Source organism: Python bivittatus, unplaced genomic scaffold, assembly GCF_059951505.1.
Source record: "Python bivittatus isolate LINGU-HERP-01145 unplaced genomic scaffold, Pbiv_v1 ctg000340_np1212, whole genome shotgun sequence".
In the NCBI taxonomy this organism is placed as follows: Eukaryota; Metazoa; Chordata; class Lepidosauria; order Squamata; family Pythonidae; genus Python; species Python bivittatus.
Genome location: NW_028277056.1, coordinates 205,980 through 233,974, shown reverse-complemented (window position 1 = coordinate 233,974; position 27,995 = coordinate 205,980). Strand labels below are relative to the sequence as shown.

Sequence of the window (27,995 nt, the reverse complement as noted above, 5' to 3'; positions counted from 1 at the left end):
CTACTAACGACTCTACTTTCTTATTCATTCACATAGTGACAAATGACTTTGCCAGAAATTTGGCGGGCACCTCACCAGACTCCTCAAGAGGGCGTTAAAAGGGAGGGTAGCAAAGCGCAGAGCCAAACATGCAGCCAAGGACTGGCGCCAGAGAAGCAGGCAGCAAAGGAAGAAGCCGGAGGACGGGGCGGAGACCCCCAGGACACTGCAGCCAAGAGACCCCTCCAAACTCAAGGGTTTCTCCACCAGCATTGAGACCATGGAATTAAATGGAGAATTAGACGTTCTAGCTCAGGAAGACGAATGCGATGCAATCAGCATGCCTGAGCCTCGGTGGGGTGCTGATGGTGGCCCGCTGCACGGGAAGGCTGCAGTTCTTCCAATAGAAAGGGTGGGGATGTCGCCCTGCACAGAAAGGAAAATAGACGCGTGCACATATTTTCAGGAATTAACTCAATTAGCTTTCCTATTGAAAATATTTGGGTCAGAACGGGAGGACAAAGAAGCAACGGGCTGCTGTGGTGGGAGTTTATCATAGGACACCTGTGCAGGCAGAAGATACAGATGAGGCCTTTCAAAGAGGCATGTGACAGTCATAATGAGGAGGGGGTAATTATCCTGACATTTGCTGGGAATTGAACTCTGAGGAGTCAGAGGTCAAACAAAACCCTGTCTTGTCTTGCTGACAAACTTTTTTGTAAGAGGGTGGGAGAAAGACTTCCATAGTCTTGAAAACTTTTGGAGGACCGATGAAGTGCCAGAGGGCTTGTCCTTAGTATCTGAGAAAATCCTAGGAAATATAATCAAGCAGTAATTTTGCAAGCACTTAGAAAGGAACAAGGTGATTGCTAGAAGACAAATCTTGCTTCCCCCCCCCCCCCGCAAACTGACTAGATTTCCTTAAAAAACCAAGGGAATGCTGTGGATGTAACGTACTTAGACTTTGGTAAGGCATTCGACAGTTGACCATAGCCTTTTTCTTGATGAATGGAACAGTGTGGGGTTGATGTCCCACTATCAGGTGAATCTTCAGCTGGTGGAACAGCCATATCCAATGCACGGTCCTCTGCCTGTTGAATAATGTGTTGATGACCAGAATATAGAGTGGAATATGAAGCAGCTAAATTCATCAAAATTGAGAAAGAAGTGTGGCAAGGTTGTATACTGCCACCTTATTTATTTTACTCATATGAAGAATATATCATGAGAAATGCTGAGCTAGAAGAAATAGAAAATGTAATTAAAATTGCTGGGAGAAATATCAATTATCTCAGATATATTGATGATACCACTTGATGTCTGGAAGCAAGAAAGACTTAAGAGATCTCATGTTGAAGGTGAAAGAAGAAAGCACAAAAACCTTCATAGGGATGGAGAAGTCTCCTGAAAGAAACTTCTGCAATGTGTAGAGACATTGCATAGACCAAGCAAAAGAAGAGCTCATAGCAGGGTGGCATTTACAGACAGTGTGACAAAACCTGGCAGCATTTAAGGACACAGAGTGATCTTGGTTATGTGACAGGTAGCATAAGTAAGTCAGAATGGCCGGGGCATTTAGAGGGGAGGGGAGATCTGCAAGCAAGGGTCCTGTAGAAGTGGCAGTAGGACCAAATGTGATTTGCAGTTTCTCTTGCACCCGCATCACAGGGATACTATCTTAAGGGGATTTTCCTGAATTTCCTTTCTAGCATGCTGTGGGAAGAGCATTCAAGTGAGCCAAGGATAAGGCTCTTCGCAAAGGGAATTATCCTGTGAAAGGTGGAACATCATAAAAGCTAAGAAAGATAATTTATTTAATTTATATGGGAACCCATCTTGCAAAAGTGACTTTTTTTTTTAACCGTAGTGCTGAATATCATTTTGAAAATACCTTGGACTGCAAGAACAACTAATAAATCTACTTGATTGAAGTAAAACCAAACTGTTCATCGGAAGCAATCATAATGAAGCTTAGATATTTTGGATACATAAAAAGAGAATCTGGTGAAGACCCTGATGCGTGGAAAAACCACAGACAATCAGACTGGCCCAGACTATCCTGCCGATCTGCTGTATGGTTCTTTAGGTCTTGAAGTATGACTCGACTATAGTTAACAGGTCTTGTTAGAGCAATAGGTAACCATTGCCATAATGCACTTATCAGATGTCCTGCCTTACAGTCTGAACTGGAAACACCTAATCCAAGGAGCGAGAATCCAAGAGCTCCAGTTAACCATATTTATTAGAAATAAAGTTAAGATTGCAATGCAAGAATTTCAGTGAGTACCCTGGGTTGTGAATTCTGAGAATAGATCCAGTGTGCAAGATCTTCTGAACCCTTCTGAGTTTTGTTGTTTTTGGTTGCTCTTCAGTGATCTTGAATCAGCCCAGAACTTGCATCTCTTCAGCAGCCTGAGACTGCCCCATGCCATCTTCGCTTGCTAGCTTTTTTCATTCTTCTCCCCCTTGGATTCCAACTCCCCCACTGTGGCCAGTTCCTGAGCTCGTTTCAGCTTCTTCCCTCTGGTGAGGGACTCTCCACGTGTGCAAAACCTGTACGTGTTCTTCTCTCAGCCACTTCCCAGACTCAGGTTATTAGCCACAAGTGCAGCCTGAGAGATGATGTGACAGGACGGCCAACCGTCTTTAAGTTCTCCGTGCCGTCTCACCTTGCTTTCAGGGGAGAGACTTATTATATACAGGCAATTAAACTGGCAAAGCTCTTGGCCGTTTCCTCCCATGTTTTGGGGTAGAGGGCTGGCAACTTGTCTCTGTGTGAAGATGAGGCAGTCTGCATCTGCTCAGTGTGATAATAGACATTCCAATCGGTATGAGAATAAACTACCACACTTAACTACACTTAGTGTGCACGCAAACCAGAAACTGCTTGCAGAGTCCAATACCATCGCATTGGCTGCAAAAGGAGAAACTTCTCAAAAATTAGGGGACCGGTGGAAAAAAGTTTGAAAGGAAAGTTCAGGAAGGCCAAATATCTCCCAAGGGCCTGGAGGTAATTTAAAACTACAATCACTGAGGCTCAACTACACTGTATTCTGCAGTACAAGAATGTCATCTAAGTGCGGCCAGTGGCCATTTTCTGTAACAAATGGAAAGCACAAACTCTAGCAAAAGAAGTTAAGGAGACAGAAGGGCTTTAGAAGGAAAAGAAGTTGGGGGTGTGATAAACCAGCATTAAGAAAAACAGTAAGTTTATTCTCACATTTTGCTTCCCAAGGCATAAAGACATTTTGCTAACTGCTTTAGGGAAAGTTGTTGAGAAGGTGGTCGAAAACTGGTGTCAGAGAATTCTAAGTGAAACAGATTATCTGGGCTGGTCATGGGACAGAAGGAGTTTTGATCATTCTGGTGGGTGACTTTTGTCAGGATCTAGATGGGGGGCTGTACATGGTTTGTTTTCTTTTTTGAGCTGTTGTTGCATTCAGTACCATCAACCATGGCACCCTTTTGGCCACCTGCAAGTGTGAAGAGGCAGGATGTTTTATGGTGATTCTGTTCCTACATGAGTGAACAGTTTGGAGAGGAGCGCTCAAGTTCTTATTTACTCCAGCATGGAGTTCCTCAGGGCTTGTTGCTCTTCTGTAGGCCCCTTGACCCCTACATGTAGTAGCTGGAAGAAGCCATCAATATGTGGTCCATGGCTCTCCCAGGCTGAAATGGAGACGCTGTGGAGTTTGTAACGCAGCGCTTGGGGGCTGTGAGGATCTGGATGGGGCGAAACAAACAGATTAAACCTCTCCAAGACAGAGCTTCTGCTCTTCAACAGACAAGGTAGCACCTAGAAAGCATTGCCTTGCAGAATTGGTGTCAGATTTGGGGGTCTTCTTGGGTGTGTGGCTCCTGCTTAAACAGCAGATGGAAGCCATAGCCAGGGGGGCCTTCATCCAGCTTTGACTGATGTGCCAGTTATGGCCCTACTTGGACCAAGATACCCTGACAAAAATAACTGGCATCTTAATCACCAATTGATTGGACTCCTGCAGTGCACTGTTCGTGGGCCTTTGGAGAAAACCCAGAAGCTGTAGCTGGTAGAAAATGTAATCCCACCAGTGCTGAACGACGCCTGTTTTTAAGTCGCTGCATGGGTTACCAATAGGTTCCTAGGCGCATTGCCTTTAAAGCCCCACACCACCTAGTGTAATGCCCCAGGTTACGTTAAGCAACGCCTTGCCAGGACAAACTCTGCTTGCCCTGTTTGCACATTGCAAGAAGGCCTGCTGAGGGTCTCCCCCGCCCCACCTCTGCCTGAGGAATGTGGGGTGAGGACAAGGCTGCCGGTCTTCTCAGGAGTAGCCCCCGCTTTGCGGAAGGCTTTCCCTCTGGCAGTAGGTGTGGCTCCCGCCCTTGTGGCCTTCTGGGAGCAGGCGGAAGCAGCGTTATTCCATTGCGCCTTTGACCCAAGGCTGCTAGAATGGGGGGGGGGGCGATAGAATTGGTACTCATTTTTTAATTTATTCTTTTTATTCTACTGTTGGTCTCCCAGGATGCCTTGGGAGCGGAGATGGCTTAGAAATGTTATAAAATAAATAAATGCCCTCGGGACATCATGTCTGTCTCAGGCAGCCTAAAGCCATTGCCATTCATTGATCTGAAGGTTGGGATCCCGTGCAGTAATGGAGAACGCAAGGAAACCTAGCATGCAGACGGTCTCTGTTAATTGTTTAGCTTTATGGATTACTATTGCTTAAGCTACCTGCCCCCCTGTCCCCATTCTTACTCACCAAGTGACACCACAATATCAGCCTGGAAATGCAAGAGATGCTGGAAAAGACAGAGCGCTTGGTATGATGGTGTCTTCCTTTTTTTATATAATAACTTTATTAACAAAAATAAAAGAACAGTAAAAAAACTAACAAAAACTAGTATTAAGAGAAGACTAGAGAGAGAAGAAATTTCAGAATAAGAAGTATGAAAGAGTGTGAAAGACAAAAGAGAGAAGAAAGAAATCAGAAAAAAAAAATTGACTTCCGACCTTCCTCACAACAGATATAAGTAATAATATACATCCAACTCTTACTCTAAGTTTAAAACATAACTTCCATTATTTCTGTTAATTCATATTATTTCTAATCATCAAATGCACACAACAAAATTTCATTTTTTTCCCATATCTCGCAAAAAGCCCCCAAAAGGTTTCCAGGTGTTATTAAAATCACACAATGTCTTATCTCGAATCAAAGCCATCAATTTCGCCATTTCAGCTAACTCCAGGAATGATGGTGTCTCCTGTTGAGCCCTTTGGACAACCCGCTAATTTATGTCATCCTGAGCTGCTGTGGCGGCACCAGGGCCCCGAGGGCACCTTCCCTGGGGCTATTCTTAGTTCCTTTCCCACTGCTGCTTCTCTCCGCAGAGTACCACTTTGTGGCTTCAGCTGGGGAGGGATGTTACTTTTCTCCTGACCCAACGCGGCCATCCAGACCATCTTGAGTGCTCTGGGGCAAACCTGGGGTGACCTATTTCCTCAGCTTTAAGTGGCATCAGCTCTTCGAGGTAGGCCAGGTCAGGAAACAGCACAAGGATTTCAGGAATGCTATTTTACTGTTGGTGGTGGTGGTGGTGGCGGCCCACAGTCAGCCAGATGTTTAGACTGGGTTTGGCATTTTTATCCACCTATCTATCCCTTCCCAAGGATTGGCAGATGTTGTGGTTTGGTGGGGTTCAAGGTATCGTCGCAGGATGGAACTTGTTCCAAGTAAAGCTGCCTTTTGCAATGGACTGACGGTGATTTTGTCAGTGCTCCATCAAGGGGTGCTCCAGATGTTTTGGGACCCAAGGCGCCTATAACTACTGGGGCTATCTTTGCCTTCTTTTGCCACAGTCGTTCTACTTCCACTTGCAGGTCTTTGTATCTTCTGATTTTCTCCAGTTCGTTCTCTTCTCACTGCTGTCTCCAGGTATTGCAGTGTCCGTTGTCGTCGTTGTCATCATCATCATATTATTATTTTATCCTGCCTATATATGTATATGGTCAACTCAAGGTGGCGAGTATACCTAACACTGCCTCCTATTTTCCCCACACCAACAGCCCTGTGAGGTGGGTTGGGTGGAGAGAGAGGGACTGGCCCAAAGTTGCCCAGCCAGCTTTCATGCCTAAGAATGAGGAGACTGTGAGGTCTGATCCCACGCTGCGATACGGGACTGTGAGGGCTTGGAACAGGCCCAGCTGCCCCTGACCTCACCCCCAGGGCATGGAAGCCGAAATCCCCAGTGTATAAAGCATGGGTGAGAGTTCCTTTACCAGCCCAGCAATGAGGCTGAGGAACTCTGGAAAGGAGTGTGCTAAGCAGCCATGGTTCCTGCTTCCAAACTCCACATACAGAATCTCACATCTGGTCACCTGCAGAACAATAGATTTGGCCACCTTCAAAGTTTTTGTGGGATATAATGGCTGGCTACCTTCCACCCACCCCTGGCACAGAGGTTGGCACACCACCCAAAACCTTCCCAGACAAATTTCGAACAGAGGAACCACCCTGCCCTTGCTCACCGAGCCTTGGTAATATATGCTGAATAAGGGTAAACAATGAGCTAGTCCAGCTTGTAGAGTGGCAACAAGTAGGAGCGATTGTGAAGAGGTCCAAAAGCATCTCTTTAAATTAGATGAAGGTTCAGACAGCTGGCAAAATGTGGTTCCGTTTAGGTTAGTGTAAGATGCATATTGTGGCAAAAATCCTACCTTCACAAATATACTGAAGACCAGCCTTGGGGGCAGCTAGCCTCTAAGGACCACTGCAGGAGAACAGTGTTGAGGGAGAGGCGTGTCTCCGTCTGCTCCTCGGCACCCCGGAGGCTTCTGGTTGGCCACCGAGAAGCAAGTGCTGGACAAAGGCGGGCCTTGGCTTGATCCCCCACGACAGTTCCTACGCTCTTAGTGTGCAGTTCCTGTAAAATAAAAGATAGATGCACGTTTGAAATCATTGGGGAGGGAACTGAAATGAGAAATCCTGCAAGGCTAACTGAAACTCCTTTTGTCCCTGCAGGATGAAGGTGGCCTTGCAGAAGATGGGGGAAGTGAGCAGGAAGCAGCAAGAACACACCCGGGATGTTCGTGTCCTGCAGCAGAAGCTGATCAGGATTAAAGAGGTGAGTTTTAATGTTTAAAACTTGCTAGAAAATAGTTTAAAATTTAGAATGCAGACGAGACTTGTAGTCCAAGCAGGTCCTAGAAGGGCTCCCATCTGTCCAAGTTCTTTCAATAATTGGTTTCTTGACCAGATGATTCCTCCAAAGCTTTTACTTAGTTAAGGGATGCTGTGCACTTATACAATCTACATGGAATTTTGTTCAGACCAACACGTATAATGGATAAAGCTAGAAGAGAATGAATGCCGCTAAATTAAGCACATCAGATGGTGACAAGCATATTGTTCTGCATCTGGGTGGGAAGGAAATAATGAAACCTACGGATACAGAATGTTGGGCCAGCTGGGATCTAGTCTTCCATGTGCACACAAACCACAGAAAGTTACAAGACGTAACAACCATGCCTTGTTTCTTGATCCACGTTTCCCCTACAACTACCCCATTAATGCATTTCTCAGTTACCAGAGATGGAACCAGTAGGAAAGAGTTAACTCCACTTCTTCCAGACAGAAGGCAGAGCTTCTGCCTCATCCAGACCTTTGGTCTCAACTACCACCCACTTCTGACCTGGAAGAAAGTCACTTATCGTGAGGAATTTGTGGAGGCTAAAGCAGGACTTCTTTAAAAAGTAAAAAAAAAAAAAAAAAAGTAAAAAGTAAAGTCAGTTTACATTCCAATTCCAAAGAAGGGCAGTGCCAAAGAATGCTCAAACTTGCACAATTGTGCTCATTTCACATGCTAGCAAGGTTATGCTCAAAATCCTACAACCTAGGCTTCAGCAATACATGAACCGAGAACTACTGGATGTACAAGCTGGGTTTCGAAAAGGCAGAGGAACTAGAGATCAAATTGCCAACATTCGCTGGATCATGGAGAAAGCATGAGAGTTCCAGAAAAACATCTACTTCTGCTTCACTGACTATGCAAAAGCCTTCGATCGTGTGGATCACAACAAACTATGCCAAATTCTTAAAGAGATGGGGGTACCAGACCATCTTACCTGTCTCCTGAGAAATCTGTATGCGGGCCAAGAAGCAACAGTTAGAACCAGTCATGGAACAACCGATTGGTTCAAAATAGGGAAAGGAGTACGACAAGGCTGTATACTGTCACCCTGCTTATTTAACCTATATGCAGAGTACATCATGAGAAATGCCAGGCTGGAAGAATCACAAGCCGGAATTAAGATTGCAGGGAGAAACATCAACAACCTCAGATATGCAGACGATACCACCCTAATGGCAGAAAGTGAAGAAGAACTAAAGAGCCTCTTGATGAGGGTGAAAGAGGAGAGTGCGAAAGCTGGCTTGAAACTCAACATTAAAAAAACGAAGATCATGGCATCTGGACCCATCAATTCCTGGCAAATAGAAGGGGTAGAAATGGAAGCAGTAACAGACTTCATTTATTTGGGCTCCAAGATCACCGCAGACGGAGACTGCAGCCATGAAATTAAAAGACGCTTGCTCCTTGGGAGGAAAGCTATGGTGAACCTAGATAGCATATTAAAAAGCAGAGACGTCACCTTGCCGACAAAGATCCGCATAGTCAAAGCTATGGTTTTTCCAGTAGTAAGGTATGGCTGTGAGAGCTGGACCATAAAGAAGGCTGAGCGCCGAAGAATTGATGCCTTTGAACTGTGGTGCTGGAGAAGACTCTTGAGAGTCCCCTGGACTGCTAGGAGGTCAAACCAGTCAATCTTAAAGGAAATCAACCCTGACTGCTCATTGGAAGGATGGATAATGAAGCTCAAACTCAGATACTTTGGTCACCTAATGCGAAGAGAGGACTCTTTGGAAAAGACCCTAATGCTGGGAAAGATGGAAGGCAAAAGGAGAAGAGGACGGCAGAGGATGAGATGGTTAGATAGCATCACTGAAGCAATGAGCATGAAACTGAGCAAACTCAGGGAGGCAGTGAAGGACAGAAAGGCCTGGCGCAATATGGTTCATGGAGTCACGAAGAGTCGGACACGACTTAACGACTGAACAACAAAGCAGAACTTCAAAGATTTTTTTATTGCCAAGTTTTTCCCCACACAAACAAGAAAGACAGCAAGAGCAACTAACCTGAATTTTGAGATTTGGCCCTTAGGGAGAATAAAACCCCTGGGTGTTCAGCAGAGGAGTTTCTGTCCACTTCAAGCCCTGAGCTTGGGATTCCACTACCAAATGTTTTCTCAAGATGCCATCAACAAAGTATAGTCAGACCATCTTCGTTTAAGGCTCCTTCTTCCACAGCTAGCAAGCTCTATGTGATGCCACAGAAGACCATGGATTGGCTGCAAATGCCATCCGTGAATGAGCCTGTAACAGCCCTTTTCTGTAAGATGGTAGTCCAGGGAGAGGGGAGTGGGGTTCTTGCAGACCCTACTGAATGGAGCTTTGAAAAAGGTTCTAGCACCTCGGTTGCCCCCAAAGCCCTGATGATTTGTGCTTGTGAACCTGCATGGAGGCTGAAGGAGATATTTGATAAAAATGCCAAGGCAGCTGAGTTGATTGTGGATGCTACCTTGCTGTCTTCAGGTCCAACTTGCTCTATGGTAGCTCGCTGAGGCCTGGGGCTCAGCGGCTTTGGCAAGTCAATCACTAATCTAGGATCAATTGGTGTGCAAGCCCTCCACTCTTTGGAGACACCATTAACTCTGTGCTGGTAGAGAATAGGAATCAGAAGAAATACTTCTTTAATAAGAAGGAATGCACTGTATTTCTCAGAAAACCAGCATCTTCCTTTGGAGCCATGGAACAATCCACCAATCCTTTGCATTTCCGAGGCAGTCAAGGAAGCAATCTGGGGATAACAAAATCTTCAATACAAATATTTCAGTAGGGCCTGAGGCAAAGAGGTCAAATCCCAATAGTAAGGATCAATTCCAGGGGTCACCAGGTGGATTGGCACCTGCGACAAGTTCCTTTCCCTATCTGGGAGAAACTTGCAGAGACAAGTGGTGCTTGGCTTGGTCAAAAGGAAGTATGCGCTGAAGTTCCAATTTCTTCCAACAGATTGGTTTGTTTGATCACGGATGTCCAGGAAGTTGAAACTACATCAGAGGATGTGAGGTGCCATTCGTCATCTGCTCAGCATTTGAGTGATAGTGCAGGTGCCTCCACAAGAAAGATTGACTGACCTGTCCTTGATGTTGTTCACAGTCCAAAGAAAAATGGGACCTGGATTGTTGTTTTGAACTTGAAGCTGTTGAACTGGATGCTCAAAATGGAGATGCTGGCTTCCACTGTAGAGGACATTTATTGGTGTTGACAGACCTGTTTTGTGCTTATCTTCACATGCCCATCAGACCAGAGCACAACAGGTTTCTCAGGTTCATCTATAGGAAGGACAAATTTCAGTCAAAGGCTTTCCCATTTGGCCCTGGGTCACTCCGAGATTATGGTGGCTCATGCCTGTCTATTCTCACCTAGATGTTTTGCTAATCAGACCTTCCTCTTTGGGGAGAGCAAACAGGAACATAGATCTCCCCATCCCCGCTTTAGTAAATCGAGAGAAGAGCTCTCTCAGTAAAGGAATTTACAGCTGACCTTGGAGATGGTATGGAGGAGCCCTTAAGGAGGAACTTGGACAAGAGATTACACAGTTCAGAGACTGAAGCCATCATGAAAAAAACTCAAAATAACTCTGCCTTGATTTTGTTTAGCATAAGATGGATCAGACAGAAACTTGGAGTGGCTTTCAGCCTTCTGTCATGTTACTCTACCACAATAAAATAGCATCGCTGGAATCCCTGTGATGTCTCTTCCTTGACCTGGTCCACCCCAAAGGGCTGACGCCAGTCTCTAAAGCATCATTATTCTCTCAGAGAAGCATTGAATCTTGCTTTTAGATCTTTAAGATGTTGGCAGATCCTCAGGGTGCCCTGCTGTTCACAGAACAAGTTGCCATGGCATTGCTACATCAACAGCAAGTGGACATACAGATAATGAACCTACACAATGCTGTGGTACAACTAACATGGAAGTTGGGGCAAGGCTTGCCTCAGCCAGGAGCAGCTCCACAACTTGTGGCCCAACCGATACTGCTTTATTGTCATGGAAGTCTACTGGAGCAGAGGCGTTTGTTTGGAGGGGGCAATTTCCAACCTTCACAACCCAGAGCGAATTGGTTATGGTGGGTTGGCCAGCAAAATTTCCTACAAATTGCCCCAAGATTGATTTTATTCTTGGTCTTCTGTAAGAAGGGACTACCCAATAGGCTGTGCCCCTCATTTAGGGCAAAGATCAACTGTTGGATAATTACAGAATTTGTGCAAAGAAGTAGAGCTGCTTTTGATGATTTAGGAAGGATAGGAACAGCAAATCAGGAGATTTGCAAGCTAAAGCATTGAAATCTCTGAGGTTGTGAATATATAGCTGATATTCAGTTATATGCCAAAGATGTGGGCCAGAATAATCTTGCTCTGATTGGCCAGTTTCAGGAAGGACTTGCTGAACTAAAAGATGAACTGGGAAAACAAAGCACATCTGGGGGAATGGTTCCAACACTGTGTACTAATTGATGGGCAGCTGGAAGAGTTGAAGCAAGGAGGAAATAATAACTGGAGGAGGTTTTACAGCCTCTCTTTGCTCCTTCCTCACCCCCCTCCACAGCCTCCTTAGACTCCAGCACTAGAAAACCCAAGCAAATAGAAGCAATGAGATGCCTGTAGAAGATCAGCAAAGAAATAGAGAGAGACCTTGGTATATGTTTTTATGGTGGAGCCCCAGGACACCTAGCCAAGTCTTGCACAATTAAGGTCTAGCTCAGTAACAAAGTGGACCACGTAGCAAATTGCTCCAGGAGACTTTGCTGGCCTCCGCTCCCAAGAGGTCAGCAGGATGGTCTTCAGACAATTAAGAAGTGCTCAGATAGCCGACAACAGGCAAGTGCAGTGTACTATCCCTGTTGCTTTTCACCCCTTCCCCCGCCCCAGGCATAGAAATGCAGCTCTCTGCCCTTTTAGGCACTGGTGTAACAGCCGGTTTCCAAGATGGGACCACCATCAGGGCTAGTGCAGCAGTTTAGATTGCCCACAAAGTTATTAGAGAAATCTATGGTTATGGAAACAATTGATGGGCAGTGGCTTTGAGTTGGTCCTATTTTGGAATGTTCAACTCGTCTACAACTGAAAATAAATGATCCTAGAGAATTCTTGCCGTGTCCCCATGGCCTAGATTGGCTGCAAACTGGTAATCCAGATCTCCGTGGGGAGCAATGGACAATTTATTTTCTATCTCAAAAGTGATCTGCCTGCATCCCATGCTTTTCCTTCTCCTTCTCTACGGCCATCTGAATCCTCTTCTTCGCCAGAAAAGTACGCCAATTTTGCTGATGTTCGGGAGAAAGAGGAAGCAACTTGGTGTGCCTTTTTGGTGGCTGTCCCATACTCTAGAATGATCTGCCTCCCAACACTGCCCCCCGCCCCCGACACACCACAGGCCCCAACCTTGCTTGTCTTTAGGAAAGCTAAGACCTGGCTTTTGGTTCCAAAAGCATGAGTGAGGTCCCCTTTTGGAGTTTTCACTATTGCCATTTTATATTTTAAACATTGGATATGTTTAATCTTATAAAGTTCTTTTGGTTATTGTTTATTTTTCTGTTGTACACAACCCAGAATCACACTGTTAGTTGGGTGGCCCTATAAACCTATGAAATAGATGCCTCCTCCTTGGGTACGTAACTGTGCCATCAACTTAAAGCTGGGGCCTGGAGGCGAGACACCAGATCTAGTCAAGAGTTATCCATTTTGAAAAAGCTTCTGGATGATAATCTGAAGAAAGGTTTTATTCAATGTTCTATATCTATATCTATATTTATTTATTTATATCTTATATAAATATATATCTATTTCTGGATTTATTTTTTCATTGAGGGCTTTTCATGGTTATACACTTCTCTGTGACTATTAGGATTATCTATCTATTTATACGGTTGCCCAACTTGAACAGTGCAATACAGGTAGTCCTCATGTAGCAACTACCTTGCTTAGCGACCGTTTGCAGCGATGGTGATGAAAAAGAAACTCTGCGACCAGTTCTTGCATTTATGACCTTCACAGGTATGTAAAGCAAAGGAAAGCTGAAGTCAAGTTGTAAGCATAGTTGTGGTTTCATTTAGCGACCACTTCGCTTAATGACTGAGTTGCTGGTCCACAAGAGGACTACCTGCACTCATGTAGGCCCCAACACTTGGGAAAATAACAACATTTTAAAGCCTTTCTAAAGACTGTCAGGGCTGGAGCAGCTAAACAGCAAGATGTCAGGTTCGGTCAGCACGAGGTTTCAGGGAAGCACGGGGCTGCAGGGAAGCTCGCAACCAGACCACGCGGAATCCACCGGCGGTAGCTAGCGGGGAAAAGAGGAACCGAAAGCGCCGCTAATTAACGAGCCACCTGTGGCCAGCTAAACAGGAAAACCGCAGCGGAAGCTTTTAATTACGAACTGATAACGGCGCGAGCAAGCAAGGAACGGGGCCGCAGGGCAGCGAAACAAGATCGTAACGAAGCACAGAATCCGCGGGTCTGCACGTAGCAGGGAGGGGCCAACCCAGCCGGAGGGGGACTGGCAATCAAGGACAATGGACTCTGACCGACCCTGCCATCATGAACGATCAGGGGGACATTGGGGGGCCTAATAGCCCACAGCCGCAACGCGATCACGAGGCGGGAAAAAGCGCGGGAAGGGGGAATATAACAAGTGATGCAATTGTACCAAGCCAGTCCTGGCTTTGCTTGTGACTACTACGTTACGCATGAGTAAACCTTCTTTGTGAACCACACGTGTCACGAGAGTTTCTCTGTCGAACGGGGCAAATCTCACATAAAGCCAGGACTCACCGTCAGCGCTACCCGGTACCACCGAGGAGCGTTTTCTTTCTCAATACAGGCATGACCAGCGACGAGGAATCCGTGGGTCAGCTGGAGCGCGAGGGATCCAGGCTCGCGGAAGGGCGGTCGGAGCCGCCCGGGAGCGACGGGGCAGCGGCCAGGGCCGGGCGCACTCCATCCGAGCGGTGGTCGATGGGCGTGAATCAAGGACCAGACGATTCGGGCGTTACGATGACCCGGGGTTCGGGGTTCCGGAACCGTGAGTGGAGCGAGAAATTCGCCCGACTAGAGGAGAGAGTCGAGCGACGCCTAGACGCCGTGGAGGCGATGCTCCAGACCCTACTGCAGAGAGTGGGGCCACCGGCGGTGAACGAGGAGGCGAGCGACAGGGGGGGCGGTCCGACACCCCCGCCGGCACCACCCACGGCGCCCCGGTCGGAGGACCAACGGGCGGCAGACGCCCTGAGACTTCGAGGTATCACTGGGAAGTTCTCAGGGGACCCCGAACAGCTGCCGCACTTTCTGACGCACGTCAGGGGGTTCATGCAGAGGGGTGGTCACCTATTCGCCAGAGACGAGGACAGGGTATCCTACGTGGCCGAGCTGCTAGATGGCCAAGCCGCCAGCTGGGTGATCGGGCTGTACGATGCCAACGCGGCGGAACTACGGAGTTTCCCGGACTTCATGCAGGCGCTCCGGGACAGATTCGAGGACACATTGAGCGCCAAGCGGGCGGAGGACGACATCCTACAATTCAGGCAGCGGGGCAAATCGGTATCGGAATATGCCCTGGAGTTCCGGAGGTTGGCCGAGAAGCTCGCGGACTGGCCGGAGTCCCTGAAGGTGAAGTATTTTAAGAGGGGACTCAACCCAGAGATCCTGGAACGGGCACTGGGGCGGGACGACCCGGCCACAGTGAAGGATTGGATCTGGCTGGCCGGAACGGCGGAATCGGCGTGGCGGCAGATCCAACAGAGCACAAGACGACGGGACCAGACGAGGGACCGGCCGAGGGAGAGGACCCCCGAGGAGAGACGGAGCGGTCGACAGCAGTCCACCGGGAGGCGAGAGGCGACCAGAGCCCCGAATCTGTGCTTCCGATGCGGAGGCAGAGGCCACCGAGCGGCGCAGTGCCCGACGGAGCGGGAAGGCGCCCCACCACGGCCCGAAGTCAAAACCCCGCGTGCGAACGGGAAAAGGACCGGTGACCGACCGCGGAAGGGGGCAGTGGCGGCGGTGACCGAGAAAGGACGCGGGGGGTGGTCGACCCCGGAGACAGCATCCTCCGGAGAGGACTCGGGGCCGGCGGGAAACGAGGCGCGCTCGCACTGAACGGCGTCCCAGTGCGAGCAGGGGAGTCGAGGCGCGCGGACCCAATAGGAGACGAGGACTGCCCACCGTTCCGGGTGAGGATACACGTCCGGGGGGTGAGATCCGGAGGGGAGGCACAGCTACGGGCGCTACTGGACTCGGGCTGCACCCACTGCTTGATGCACCCAGCGGTGGTCTCGGGGCTCGGGCTACAGCTGAGGCGCCTCCGGGAGCCCATTTCATTCAGCCAGTTAGATGGCACGCTGGCAGGGGGGGGGCCAGCTCAGTATTACACCGAGCCGGTCCAGATGACGATCGGGAGTCACCGGGAAGAACTGAGGTTCGTGGTGGTCCCGGTGGCCGACTACGCGGTGGTACTCGGCTTGGCGTGGCTGCGGCGGCGGAACCCACGAGTCGATTGGACGGCGGAGGCAGTGCGGTTCGGGGTCGACAGACCGGCGAGGGGCGAGAGCAGAGGGGGACCGAGCCGTGGAGACGGAGGCAGCCGCAACCACCGGCGGACAAGCGGAGGGTCCGGGACACCGGGAGACGGGGCGAGAGCAGATGGGGCCCGAGACCCGGGCGGCAACAGCAACAGCAGCAGCAGCAGCGCCGGGACCCCGGAGAACCGCCACGATCCCGAGGCGAGGGGAGGCAGCGGCGACTGGCGAGGCAACCGCAAAGCGAGGGGCCGGACCCGGGGAACCCCCGACGGGCGGCGGAATCCCGAGGCAGTATCGAGACCTGGCGGCAGCGTTCGGGGAGAAGGAGTCTGACCAGCTCCCACCACACCGGCCCAGTGATTGCGCCATCGAGCTAGAGCCAGGAGCGACCCTGCCTAAGCCAAAAATGTACTCCCTGTCGAGGAGGGAGATGGGAGCCCTGCGCGAGTTCATAGACAAGAACCTAGCACGGGGATTCATCCAACCCGCGAAGTCACCATTAGCGGCCCCGGTGTTATTCCGGGAGAAGAAGGACGGCTCGCTCCGTATGTGCGTAGACTACCGGGGTCTGAACGCAATCAGCACGGAGTACAAATACCCCCTCCCCCTGATGAAGGACTTGATGTCGCATCTGTCGAAGGGGAGGGTGTTCACAAAACTGGACTTGCGCGAAGCCTACTTCAGAGTTAGGATCCGCGCAAAAGATGAGTGGAAGACGGCGTTCAACACCCCGCTCGGAAGCTACCAGTTTTCCGTGATGCCGTTCGGATTAAAAGGGGCCCCGGGGGTATTTATGCAGCTAATTAATGAGGTGCTGCACGACCTACTCTACCGGGGCGTCCTGGTCTACCTGGACGACATCCTCATCTACACCGAGACCCTGGCGGAGCACGTGAGCCTGGTGCGCACGGTGCTCCAGAGACTGCTGAAGGCACAGCTGTACGCAAAGCTCTCGAAATGCGAGTTCCATCGAGAGCAACTAGACTACCTCGGCTACCGAATATCCAGCCGGGGAATTGAGATGGACCCGGCGAAAGTAAGGGATATCCTGGGCTGGGAAGCGCCGCGAACCCGGAGGCAACTCCAAAGCTTCCTAGGGTTTGCGAACTTCTATCGTCAGTTCATCCCGAACTTCGCCCAAATCGCCCTTCCCCTAACCGACCTGCTAAAAACCAAGGGCACTGGGAAACCCCCAAGCCCAGCATGGCACTCGCGTGGACTGCAGAATGCCAGGGGGCGTTTGAGGAACTAAAACAGCGGTTCACCGCGGAGCCGATCCTGCGCCATCCCGACCCAGACCGGCAGTTTATAATCCAAGTGGATGCATCAGACGTGGCAACGGGAGCAGTCCTGCTCCAACCCAGCCCGGAGGGGGCCATCCACCCGTGCGCCTACGCCTCCCGCAAATTCACCGAGACGGAGAGGAGGTGGATGGTGTGGGAGAAAGAGGCGTACGCGGTCAAGTGGGCGCTGGCCACGTGGAGGCATCTACTGGAGGGGGCAACTGAACCGTTCGAGGTGTGGACGGACCATAAGAACCTCGAGGCCCTGAAGACCCCGCGTAAGCTATCCCCCAAACAGGCACGGTGGTCCCAATACTTCGGGAGGTTCAGGTTCACACTGAAACACATCCCCGGGAAGCGCAACTTCTTAGCGGATGGACTGTCTCGCATGCCCCAACACGCCAGCCTACGGGAGGAGATCGTGGACTCCGTCATCCCCGCCAGCAGGCTGGCTGCAAAGGCGGTGACCCGAAGCCAGACCAAGGGGGAGCGACGGGACGCGGCGTCTGAAGTAAGGCAAGGGTTCGCGGAGGCAGCGGAGCGGGACGGTTGGCTCAAGCAGAACCGAGAGGCGCTAACCGGCCAAGAGGGGTTGTGGTGGCACGAAGGAAAGCTGTACGTGCCCGAGGGTTGCCGACGGGAGGTCATGGAGAGAGCCCACGACAGCCGGAGCGCGGGGCATTACGGCTTCGTAAAGACACTCCACTTAATCCGGCGGCAGTTTTGGTGGCCCACGCTCCGGAAGGACGTGGAGGCGTACTCGGGGGTTGCCCGGTGTGCGCAACAGCGAAAGGAGCCAAAGGCAAACCTAGAGGCCTACTCCAGCCGGTAGCGGAACCCGACGGCCCTTGGCAAGAGGTCGCCATGGACTTCATAGTGGAGCTCCCGGAGAGTAAGGGGAAGACCGCCATTTGGGTGGTCACGGACTTATTCTCCAAACAAGCGCACTTTGTAGCGTGCCGGCGAGTCCCCACGGCTGAGGGGCTGGCGAAACTGTTCGTGCAACATGTCTACCGACTCCACGGCGCACCTCGACGTATCGTCAGCGATCGGGGCGGCAACTTCATCGCGCGGTTCTGGCGGGAGTTCCTGAAGCGGGTGGGGACGAAACAAGCCCTATCCTCCGCGGCGCACCCGCAGACGGACGGAGCCACGGAACGCCTGAACGGGGGCTCGAACAGTACCTGCGCTGCTACGTGGGGCACCAACAGGACGATTGGGCGGAGCTACTACCATTCGCGGAGGTGGCATACAACAACGCCGTCCACAAGAGCACCGGGTTCTCTCCGTTCAAAGTAGCCACCGGGAGAGAATTCGTCCCCATGCCGGAGCTGCCTCAGCCGGAATCCCAGATCAACTCCCTGGACGCCTGGTTCGCCCAAATCGACGAGACCCGGCGAGCGGCGCACGCGGCATTGCAAAGAGCCAAAGCCGACTACAAGAAGCACGCGGACCGCAAGAGGCTCCCCGAGGAAAAGTGGAAAGTGGGGGACCAGGTGTATCTGTCAACCAAAAACCTAAAGACGCACCAGGCATCGAAAAAACTCAGCCCGAGGTTTGTGGGGCCGTTCCCCATTTCGGAGATCATCAATCCGGTGACCGTCAGGCTGACGCTCCCGAAAAGCCTCGGGAAGATCCACCCGGTGTTCCATTGCAGCCTGCTAAAGTTGCACCAGCCGGGGAACGCCTGGCACAAGGCGGAGGGAGTACCACCACCCATCATGGTCGGGGGAGCAGCATTTCGAAATCAACCGGATACTGGACGCCCGGAGGCACAAGGGGCAGACCCAGCTCCTAGTGCAATGGAAACATTTCCCCAAGTCCCACAGCGAATGGGTGAGTAAAACCCACATAAGGGCGCCGGACCTAGTGCGGGACTTTTACAGTAAATACCCCGGGAAGCCGAAATAGGACCGAGGGGGGGAGTTGTCGTCAGGGGGGCGGCATGTCAGGTTCGGTCAGCACGAGGTTTCAGGGAAGCACGGGGCTGCAGGGAAGCTCGCAACCAGACCACGCGGAATCCACCGGCGGTAGCTAGCGGGGAAAAGAGGAACCGAAAGCGCCGCTAATTAACGAGCCACCTGCGGCCAGCTAAACAGGAAAACCGCAGCGGAAGCTTTTAATTACGAACTGATAACGGCGCGAGCAAGCAAGGAACGGGGCCGCAGGGCAGCGAAACAAGATCGTAACGAAGCACAGAACCCGCGGGTCTGCACGTAGCAGGGAGGGGCCAACCCAGCCGGAGGGGGACTGGCAATCAAGGACAATGGACTCTGACCGACCCTGCCATCATGAACGATCAGGGGGGACATTGGGGGGCCTAATAGCCCACAGCCGCAACGCGATCACGAGGCGGGAAAAAGCGCGGGAAGGGGGGAATATAACAAGTGATGCAATTGTACCAAGCCAGTCCTGGCTTTGCTTGTGACTACTACGTTACGCATGAGTAAACCTTCTTTGTGAACCACACGTGTCACGAGAGTTTCTCTGTCGAACGGGGCAAATCTCACACAAGAGACGTCAGGAATGCTATTTGAAAGCAAGCTCAATGACTTGCTCTCAATATTCACCCTCAGGACCACATCAGTGGATCCTTGGTGGCCCTGGGCTCTGGCTGCAACTTTTGGGCACTGGCCTGGTGCATATAACTGAGATGGGGGTGGGCCCCCAGGGGTGAGTTCCCTCTCAGAAACGTACCCACCTGGGTTTCAGACTTTGCGTCAGGATGACTATTGTCATCCGAGAGTCACTGAGGGCTCTTAAAGACTCTGCTTCGCAGGTAATTGGATGAGAGACCCTCTGGCTGGAGTTGGCCCTTGGGAACAGCTGGGGTTGCGGCAGGTGTTTGCCCTCCCTGCTTGAACTACTGGATTCCATTGCCAGACCGGCAGTGGTCCTGGGAACTTTAGCCTGCCACCCTGTGATACTGAGTCTGGGGTGGCGCAGGAGCTCCTAGCCTCCATAGCCCCACAGACCTGTCCCAGAGAATAGAGGGTCTGGGACATACGGGGGGTCACACGCTATGTCAGCTTTTTGCCTCCGGGCAGTTGCCATGCGATCTGGCATTGGAGGGCGTTTTCGTCAGCCCATTGCCATGGAGAGATCACTCTTTGGTTGCCCTCCAGCTTGCTGTGCCACATATCCCCACAAGCAGACAGGGCCCTTTGGAACGGCCTCCCCCGGACAACTGATGGGCCCTGTGAGGTTCCAGAGGGAACTTAGGGTTTAGGCCCTGAGCATCTGGCAAGCAGTGCAGCTAAGCCCTTATATTCCTCCTAAGGAATAGCGAGGTGGCTGAGGCCCTGGACCGGACTGCTGCTTACACAGCCTCTCTCTCGCAACGATCCTGGGGTGCACCTTGGTTTTCCTAGGAGCTCCAGGAGGTGAAGAGCCAGAAATGATGCCTGGAGTGCTGCTGGAGAAAGTCGAAGAGTGAACCTGACTGAACATGAGTAAGAGCCTGTATTCAGGCCTATCCTGTGGTGATAAGGGCAGCAAAACACTGCTCTTTCTCCACCCTTGTTGTGTCCACTGATAGCCACCCAATGGCATTGTTCAGAATGACCTGCTCCCTGCTGGGGCAGGCCAGGTCGCAGGACCATCTCCAGGACTTTGGTGAAGGGCATTCATGCTATTTGGTGGATAAAGTCACTCGAATTTGCTTTAAGTTGGACTCTGGGCAGGTCCAAGTGAGTTGTCTGGACCAAGTTCAGTTCTTTAACTCTTAAGGAAGTGGACGAGGGCCTTCGATCTGTCAGCTTGGGCACCTGTTTGTTAGATCCTAGCTCCTGCTGGGTTGTCAAGGCAGCTTTGACCAAGGGATGGGTCCATGCAGTGGTATTATCCTGTTTAAAGGAGAAGGTGTCCCTCTGGCCTGCATGCTGATGGTATTCAGCTCTACATCTGAACCCTGGGCTGCGCAGGTAAAGCTGTCAATGTAGTAACCCAGTGTCTGGAGGCTGTTCAGGTCTGGGTGGAGAGGAACAGACTTTGGCTCAGTCCCGACAATGTTGAGTGGTTGTGGCTGCTTGGCCCCCCTGGGTCAAGGAAGTTTTCAGCATTGGTCCTGGGTGCCATTGCACTCCCCCATTTAAGGCTGGTGTGGAGCTTCTGCTGGATGGACAGGTGGCCGTTACGGCCAGGAGGGCCTTCTTATGCACCAGTTGTGCCCTTTCCTCAACCAGGAGGCCCTTCAGACAGTCACCTGTGCCCTGGTCACTTCACAACTGGACAACTGCAATGCACTCTACATGGAGCTGTCCTTAAAGACCATGCTAAAACTGGTTCACAATGAAGTAGCACGAGTAGACACAGGCACTTCTTGTTATGCCCATGTGTCATCACTACTGCGCAAGTTATATTAGCTGCCAGTTGGCTTCCAAGTGCAACTCAAGGTGCTGGTCATTATCTATAAAGCCCTTAATGGCAATTATCTGAGAACTATAAGCCTGTCAGGATCTTTGCGAGCAACTATTGAAAGGCTATTAGAAAAGTTTATGTAGGCAAATAGCTAGTGAGTTCAAATGTTAATTTAGACAAGAACCATAATTTGTATACCCGCTTGCTTGTTCCTGCCATAAAGGTCAAGAGGGAGGGTGGACAATAAAACAACAGAGGCCAGGTGCACCGTTATCTCCCTGAGAGGTGCCAGCAAGGCCGGCTGGCCGTGAGACCCAAGAAGAGGCGCGGAGAGGAATCGAGCGGGAAAATTAGAATAGAGGGGGGTTAAAAGGAGAGCTGTGGCCGGGGAGGGTCAGTCTCAGCAACCTATGGAGTGTTGTATGTTACTTCTCAATAAAGAAATCTTTAGTGGAAACAAATAGGCTCCAGAGGATTTACTGGACCTCGGAATTGAGCGTGCAGACTGACATTTTGCTAAGACTCCTTCCAAAACCCGAAGAGGGGTTTACCCGAGGGAGAACCTCTCGCCCTGGACAAAGGGATCAGGGTGGATTCTCTAATTAGAGAACCATTAGTGTGGATTTAAAAAGAGAGAGAGAGATTAGATACTGGATCAGAAAAGACTCATGGAAGATTAATTCTGCATATGGTGACGGCAGCCAGATTATTATACGCACAAAGACAGAAGAGTATTGAAATTCCCACAATGGAGGAACAGACTGTAAAACTTAGAATTAGTGGAAATGGCAAAAGTGACCTGTTTGGTCATGGAGAAGACAACACAGGCTTTTCAAAATCTTCTATGGACCTTTTGCTAAAAGAAGAAAAAAATGAAATGATGATTTATGGATTTAATGATTGAAAAATATGAGAATTTAATATGGGGTTGAAGGGATTTCTGGAAGAGATAAGAGAGAGGGAGACAATGGGTTTGTCAATATCTGTTGAAGAGAAGATCCAAAGTCATCATAGTTCATGATTTTTTTCTTTTTCTTTTCTCTTTTTTTGCACCTTTTTCTTTCTTTTCTATCTTTTTCTTTAGATTTGTCTTTTATTTCATGTGAAATTCTCAATAAATATAAATTTAAAAAAGGAAAAATAATGGGGTTACTCTTCCAAATTTGTTAACTTTTTCTTAATTTTCATTGTAAATTTGTATTAGCTTTATATTTATAGTTCATAGTTTTTTATCAACTCATTGCGTCACAGTCACAGTTAAATGTCAATATGTTACAGCTCATTTTTTTTAAAAAAAGGGTTAGGGTTCATTGGAGTGCACTGCGGTGTCAGGTGTAGACAGCCAGGGAGATGACCCTGGAGAAAGAGCCCAGCGGCTGTCAGGGAAGCGCCCAGTGCAGAAGAAAGATGCATCCAGAGAGGTGGAGAAGTGTTACAGAGAGTTCCCTGGGATATAAGAGGGAGAGAAAGGAAGACATGGACAGACTTGCAAGATACTGTTATTATAACCTCTATTAAAGTATAGTTCTGGTCTTCCTCTGGAGTCTGGTCTACCCTGAAGGGCGGTCACAGGGACTAAGCAGCAGCAGCAGCAGCAGCAGCAGCAGCAGAGGTCTTCCAGGGTTGAAGCAAGGCAGCCGGCTTGTGGGAGCTCTTGCACTGTCCTGTCCCGTGCAGAGCCACCGCTCCCTTGGGATTCATAGATGAGAGAGAGCCCTGAAGAGATGCTAGAGAACTGCGTAAATATATCTCAGTGACATGCGGTGAAAGGGTAGCCCTGCCCTAGTGTGACAACAGAGGTTGGTCCAGGTAGGGCAAGCGATGGGCTGCTCAGTGGCTTCGTGCCCATAGATTGTTGGCGATAGTGTTGTTTTGCTTGGAGAATGACCACTTGTGGATCTTCCCTATTTGCTTCCAGCAAATGGCACAAAGCCAGAAGGAGGTGGAACGAGAACAAGAGGTGCTGAAGCAGCATGAGAAGGCATGCCAGATGTATGAGGCACGCATTGATGCTCTCACAAAGAAGAAAGATGCTTTGGAGAAGAAGAAGGAGCTAGCCATGAAAAAGGTACTGGCTGAGGTGTTAGCTAGCTGGTTTGGTCTGGTTTGCGTGAACCAGTTGTTACGTATTTGCATACATTACAACTATTCTTCCAACTCTGCCCCAACAACCAAACAGATGCTCATCCGGGCAGGGTGGGAAGGCAGGCCCAGACTGCAGTAGGCAGGGATTTTGCTTTTCACGTGTAGGAAAACCAGGCCCTTGGAAGGACTGGACCTGTGGCCTTCCTCTCCGCTTTGTTGGAATAAACTGATACTGTGTGCTTGTCCAGGCAGAGCTGAAAAATGGAGAGTGTGTATCTCAAGCTCTCTTGTTATATCTTCAGATCTCTTAGTAAAGCAACCAGGACCAAACCTTCTAGCCTTTTATGATTAAGAAATACATATAGATGAATGTGAAATCTTTGTATGAAAAGATCTGCATTTCTCAGTGGTTTCAATTTAGCTTTAATTAAATTGCATTATTTGATTATGTCAAGCTGCGGAAAGTGCTCAGAAAAATGAGAATCCCAGAACACCTCCTTGTCCTCCTGAGAAACTTATATACAGGTCAGGAAGCCACAGGACAGACAGAAGGTGGCAAAACAGACCGGCTCCAGGTTGGCCAAAGAGTCTGACAAGGTTGCACATCCTCTTCTTATTTATTCAACCTGTATGTGGGATATACATTAAGGGAAGCTGGATTGGAGAAAGAGGAGTGTGGTTTTAAAATTGGAGGGAGAAACATCAGTAACTTGCAGTATGCTGATAACACTACCCTGATAACCAGAAATGCAAAGGATCTGCAAGCTCTAGTAATTAATGTCAAGGAGCACAGTGAAAAAAATGGGACTAAAATTATATATAAAGAAGACCCAACTAATGACAACATGTAGAACAAATAGCCTTAGAACTGACAATGAAGATGTTAAACTGGTGGAGAGGTTCTTCCTTTTAGGATCAACCATCAACAGTAAAGGAACCAGCAGGCAAGAAATATGCTGCAGACCAGCGCTTAGTAGAGCAGCCATGAAGGCCTTGGAGAAGAGATTCAAATGCCAGGGTGGGTCAATACCGACAAGGGTCAGAATTGTGCAAGCCGTGGTGTTCCCTGTGACCCTCTATGGAAGCGAAAGGTGGACTTTGAAGACGCAAGAGAGGAAGAGCATTGATGCCTTTGAACATTGGGGTTGGAGAAGACTCCTGAGAAGACCATGGACAGCCAAGAAAACAAACCTATCATTGAACAAATCAGTCTGGAGTTCTCCCTCGAGGCACAAAAGACCAGGCTCAAATTATCCTACTTCAGACACATTGTGCGAAGACCCAGCTCCCTGGAGAAGGCTCTGGTGCTGGGAAGGGTGGAAGGAAAGAGGAGGGGAGGACGACCAGCAGCAAGGGGGAGGGGCTCAGTTACAGCGTTGGAAGACCTGAAGGACCAGGTTAGGGACGGAGCATCCTGGAGAAAATCTATCTATGGTCACTAGGAGTCGAAAACGACTTGATGGGACATAATCAATTTTTTAAAAATTGTATTATTTAGACCAGAGAACTGAATTTGTGATATCAAGCTGATGAGTCAATCTTATTTTAAAAGAATAGGGATCATGACACAGCAAAGTTTGAGGATCCCTGTCCTACTACTGGTAATAATAGCATTTTTTAAAGATATGTTGGTACAGCCTGGTTATTAACAACTTTGCTATTTCAAAAATTTCAGCTGGATGCTAGCCTTAGTACAGGTCCTATGGAGGTGCCCAGGATGCAGTCTTGCTCTGTTATCTGGGATGAATTTGTTCCTGTTGGGCCTGAGGAAGTAGGCAATGTCCTCATGACTGTGAACTCAGCCACCTGTCTATTGAATCCATGTCCCCCCTGGCTGAAGAAAGCCTCCTGGGAGGTGACACATAGCTGGGTTCTAGTGGTGGTTACTCCTTCTTTGAGAGAGGGGGGTGTCCCTTCACCTCTTAAGGAGGCATTGTCCCCTTCTCAAAAAAACATTGCTAGACCCAACCATACTGGACAATTTTCATCCAGTTTCCAATCTTCCCTTTTTAGGGAGGTGGTCCCTTTTGTTGAGAAGGTGGTCGCCCAACAGCTTCAGAGGATCCTGGATGAAACAGCTTATTTGGAATCCTTTCAGTCGGGTTTCAGGCTAAGGCATTGGACCAAAATGGCATTGGTTGCAGTTTTGGATGACCTCTGATGGGAACGGGATGGAGCAGTGTGTCTGTCCATGTTCTTCATGACATTTTGGAGGCTTTTGATACCATCAACTGTGGTATCCTACTGGACCAGCTCCAGGAGTTGGGATGGGCAGCACTGTATGGTGCCGGTTCTCCTCCTTTCTCTGGGGTCGGTTCCAGTCAGTGTTGATTTGGAGTGAGAGGTCCTGCCCATGGCCCCTGCTTTGCAGAGTTCTGCAGGATTTGGTACTCTCTCTGCTCCTGTTTAACTTCTACATGAAACCACTGGGTGAGGTTATCCATTGCTATGGGATGAAGTATCATCAGTATGCTGTTGATACCCAACTTTACGTCTCCACCCCTGGCAAGTTAGGTCATGCTGTCAAGGTCCTGTCTTGGTGTCTGGAGGCTAGATGGGGAACAATAGACTTCGGCTCAACCTGAGCAAAACTCAATGACTTTGGGTTTTAGGGCCTACATGTTCCAGGGACTTAGCATCTTTGGTTCTGGATGGGGTGGCACTGCCCCAAACAGACCTGGTGCATAATCTGGGGGTTCTCCTGGACTCACAACTCCAGGTGGCAGCCATGGCCAGGGTGCCTTTGCACAACTCCATGTTGTACACCAGTTGCACCATTCCTGGACCAGGAGGCTCACCTAACGGTCCCTCAAGCCCTGGTCACCTTTTGAATGGATTACTGTGAAGGGTTCTACATGGGGCTGCTCTTGAAGAACATCTGGAAGCTGCAGCTGGTACAAAATGCGGTGAACAGTTATGTACGCTCCTCAATCAGTACACCTTACATCTGTGCTCTGCAAACTGCATTGGTTCCCATTGCTTCTGAGTTCAATTCAGGGTGCTGATAATGACCTATAGAACACTACATGGCATGGGACCAGGTTATTTGAGGGATCGCCTCTCCCTGGCTACATCTACCTATTCTATCAGGACTGGCAGGAGAGGCATGTTACAGGTCCTGTCTGTGAAAGAGTGTCATCTGGCGGGACCCAGGAAGAGAGCCTTTTCTCCCATGGTGCCCGCCCTGTGGAGCATCATCCCCCCAGAACTTAGATTGGCCCTGACCCTGTTGGCCTTTAGGTGCAATAATAATTTTTATTAAGGTGTAATGATACAGAGATAAAAAACTAATGTAAACTAAGAAAAAAGAAAACAAGAATAAAAAGTCCAAAGGGAAAAGAAAAAAGGGGGGGAGGAAAAAGTGAAAAATATGTAAGGAAAAAAGAACGTATAAAGAAATTACTTCCCCCTTCATTAAGACAAGTATGAATAATTTCAGTAACTTATCACCTTCTCAAACATTTCAACCAAAGGTATCTTCATCCCATAACTCGTCTTTTATCTATTAGTAAATAATAAAACATCATTCAATCTTAATCAGCAAAAGTCCATTAAGAATTACTAGAAATAGTTTAATATATAACATTAAACAAGTAGATCAATTTCATTTTCTTTACTTTACCCAGTAACTTATCGTTTTCTCTAAAAATGTAACAAAAATCTCTTCTTCCCATTTTTTATCTTACATCTATAAGCAAACCTATAAAAGCTCGTTGTTCAAACTTAATTTTAAAAAATCCATTAAGAACTACCAGAAAATCTTTGTCTTTAAACCCTTCAAATAATACCCCACAAATTAATTTCTTACCATTTTTTCGTCTCCTCTCAGAAATTCCTTTGCAGATTTCTTTCAATTTTAACATCATAACCCATCACTTTCTCTAATTATACAACAAAAACGCTCTTTTCGCCATATCTTACCTAATGGCAAATCTTTAAGGTCTCATTATTCAGTCCTGGTCAAGAAAAATCCATTCAAAACTATGAGAAGAAAAAACATCATACGTTTTAACCTTGATTGAGCAAACTGACTTTATAACCCTTCCTTTTGGTTTTAAAAGGCTTGATGTTTATTCCTTTTAAGTAATGTCCCAAAAGCAGATTTCTTTTCATTCCCTCTTTATCTTTTCTCAGAAACTCCTTGAGAAGTGTAACGCATCTCTTTTGTAAACCCAAAATAAGAAAGTGGTCCAAGTTGTCAGATTCAGCCTAGGAAGCACACGCTGCAGCACAAGCCGTTGGTCAGTTTCACCGCCTCAGGCAATGGGGCAAGGGAGCGATGTAACCCAAGTTAACTGCCAACGGGGCGGGCACTTAACTCGCGGCAGGGGGCCAGTGAGAAGTGGCAGCACCATAGCGGGCAACTCCGGCGGCGTACGATATGCCGGGGGCGCAGCAATCCAGAGGCAGTCGCGGCCAGTTCAGAACCAGATTAAAACAGCCACTCCAACTCAACATGAGAAAGGCTCAAGGAATGCAAGGGCAAGACAGACAAAGGGCGAAGATCATAACGTAACAGAAACCGGCTGAATCTGCCGTCAAGGCAAGGGGAAGGAAGATCGCCACCGACAAGCCCAGGGCGAGGGCGAGGGCGAGGGCGAGGGGTGGAACCGA

General features: G+C 49.1%; 1 protein-coding gene and 1 long non-coding RNA gene across 6 annotated transcripts in view; one reads left to right on the top strand and one right to left on the bottom strand.

The window, feature by feature from the left end:
- Nucleotides 1-27,995, top strand: part of DNHD1 (dynein heavy chain domain 1) — a 100,662-nt gene that overhangs the window by 55,474 nt on the left and 17,193 nt on the right. For all 5 annotated transcript variants that reach the window (XM_088140305.1, XM_088140306.1, XM_088140303.1 and 2 more), the window contains exons 27-28: nucleotides 6,981-7,083; nucleotides 23,215-23,364. In XM_088140305.1, coding sequence (XP_087996431.1) covers nucleotides 6,981-7,083; nucleotides 23,215-23,364 — 253 coding nt within the window. The remainder of the gene's footprint in view (nucleotides 1-6,980; nucleotides 7,084-23,214; nucleotides 23,365-27,995) is intronic.
- Nucleotides 46-27,504, bottom strand: LOC148216007 (uncharacterized). The gene is made up of 3 exons (XR_015796052.1): nucleotides 27,190-27,504; nucleotides 4,719-6,882; nucleotides 46-3,702 (listed from the first exon to the last, which is right to left on the bottom strand). It is a non-coding gene; the product is annotated as an uncharacterized LOC148216007 (long non-coding RNA).